Source organism: Priapulus caudatus, unplaced genomic scaffold (assembly GCF_000485595.1).
Source record: "Priapulus caudatus unplaced genomic scaffold, Priapulus_caudatus-5.0.1 Scaffold438, whole genome shotgun sequence".
NCBI classification, from domain to species: domain Eukaryota; kingdom Metazoa; phylum Priapulida; class Priapulimorpha; order Priapulimorphida; family Priapulidae; genus Priapulus; species Priapulus caudatus.
The window spans coordinates 199,812-202,340 of NW_014577499.1; the positions used below are offsets into that span (position 1 = coordinate 199,812).

Here is a 2,529-nt window from a genome sequence, read left to right on the forward strand (position 1 = left end):
GGATGGATGGATGGATGGATGGATGGATGGATGAATGGATGGATGAATGAATAAATGTATGGATGAATGGATGAATTGATTGATTGATGGATGGATAAATGTATGAATGCATAGATAGATGAATGCATCGACGGTTGAATAGATAGCTGGATTAACATTTTTATTTTAATCGTCTTTCTGTGGTTGCAGGTGATGGCGGGGCTGACGGACATCGAACTAGAAACGCTTCTAGGAATATCGAATAGAATGCATAAAAAGAAGCTCATACTGGCAATCGAGGATGCGAAACATCCGCTACACTGGTATTGCACAATAACGACTATTCAGTTGTATCGCATTACGTACGATCATCGAGATGAATTGCTAACCAAGATCCAGAACACTCTAGTTGTATAAATGCGCATTGTAAAAGAGAACGTTCGCCTTGAGACTACGTCGTGTGCCCGCACGTTCTGAGCCAAGCTCTATACGTAGCGTACGACTACACATGCTGTGCTCACGTCACGTCAACACATATTTCAGTAGGTACCAGAAGATATCTGGTATGGATGATGTCTGGGTGACGGATGTGTGGCTGCCCAGTGTCGGTCTGGGACAGTACAGCGACCTCTTCCGGATGAATCTTGTCGACGGGCGCGTGCTTAACACCCTCAAGAAGAAGGAGCTGGAAAAATACTTCAACATTTCGCGAAAGTTTCATCAGGCGAGCATCTTCTGTGCTGTAGACCTGCTGCGAATGTTCAGGTTCAACAAGCAGGTATGTGTGTGTGTGTGTGTGTGTGTGCGTGTGTGCGTGCGTGCGTGCGTGCGTGTGTGTGTGTCTGTGTCTGTGTATTATGTGTATGTGTATGTGTGTCGCAGCGTGAGAACTCACCCGTGAGCCCCTTTAATTAATTCATAATCGTTGTCATTCAATTTAACACTTCGTCGACCAATTAACAATAGTTAATGATGCCGCTAATCATATAACCAAACGGAGATTCAGTACGCCCTCACAATTTGCGGTGAATTTTAGTTGTCGCAATGCCTGCGTAATTATTTCACGTTTTCATAGAGGGAAAGACTTCGACTCAATTAAAGCTAATACTGGGCCTATAGTTCTGCTAAATAAAACCGGTATAACTGTACGAACACGTGGGGCCCGTTTCACAAAGCTCTGTTCACGACGTCGCTGCCATATTTGCCGAGCGAATTCACAAAATGGCGGAGAGTGAACGCGATTCACGTGTAAAACCACAGCACGGTGGGAGTTTACAGAGAGGCGCATATCTAGCAAGCAACAACAGACGTACGCGTCTCTGCCACGGGGAAACGCACGTATACGTGGCGAAATCGCTCATGAACATCGTCCAGACGTATGTCTACAACACAAACTCGCAGAATAGTTCTTTCACTGTGCTGTTTACACTACGTCGCGGAAAAACCTGTGGCATGTATACAGGACAACATATGTGGGCACAAGAAAACACCCCATTCCAGCTTCAGGTAGACTATCATAAAATGAAGAGTGCGCGCAAACTCAATAATTTAGAAGCGAGAGTGCGCACAAACTTGTAATTTGGAAACGCAACAGCTATCATGAAATCGCGAGACGGCGTGGGAGACAGATTGCCTGACCTCCACCATATAAACTCCTGCAATAGCTGTGAGCAGGCAGCTCTTCATGCGCGCGCACCAACGATGCAGATATTTGCTCTGTAAGTGCATGGTAGCACGAAGACAACGCTAGCTTTGTGAAACGTGGCACCACGTTGATACCGACCCTGCATGCCGGTGTGCTGCCTCACAATGATTTATTTACGACCTTTAATTGACTTTATGCCTAGCTCGCAGGTCCCAGCAAGGAACTAACGAAATTTCCGTGGAATATTCCGTGGTAACCGTCGTGTGTCATGGGTAACATAAAAATAGTTAAAACACTGGTCTTGCAATTTATTATTTCATCTACAGTAGTTAATAGCTACGTTTAAGTGTTGCGTATAAATTCCAAACAGAAGAAAACATATGCGATATTCTGTGAAAACTACTCAATAATATATAATGACAAATACTAATTTGTTTCTATATACTCGCGGAGCTAATACTTGGGGGGGATAGAAATACGACTCACCTCATCAATATAATATGACAAGAACAAGTTTCTAGACTACATTTATATCGCAATTGTGTGGACGTACTCTCTTGCGCGTGTATATTTAATATGTGTGAGCTTATATGCTTGCCTGTATGACTGTATGACTGTGTGTTGGCATCGGTGAATGCCTGACGAGCGCGTGCGTTCGAGCGCGCTCGTCATGTGTGGACAGTTTGAGCACGAAATCGTCATACGATACACACACACACACACACACACACACACACACACACACACACACACACACACACACACACACACACACACACACACGACGCGCGCGCGCGCGACACACACACACACACACACCACCACCCACCCACCACACACACACACACACACACACACACACACACACACACACACACACACACACACACACACACACACACACA

General features: G+C 45.2%; 1 protein-coding gene across 1 annotated transcript in view; it reads left to right on the top strand.

Annotated features, from left to right (window-relative positions):
* Nucleotides 1-2,529, top strand: part of LOC106810399 (kazrin-like) — a gene marked incomplete in the record, with an annotated part of 57,966 nt that overhangs the window by 50,806 nt on the left and 4,631 nt on the right. Inside the window, 2 exon segments of the mRNA XM_014813745.1 lie at nucleotides 190-302; nucleotides 523-757. Coding sequence (XP_014669231.1) covers nucleotides 190-302; nucleotides 523-757 — 348 coding nt within the window.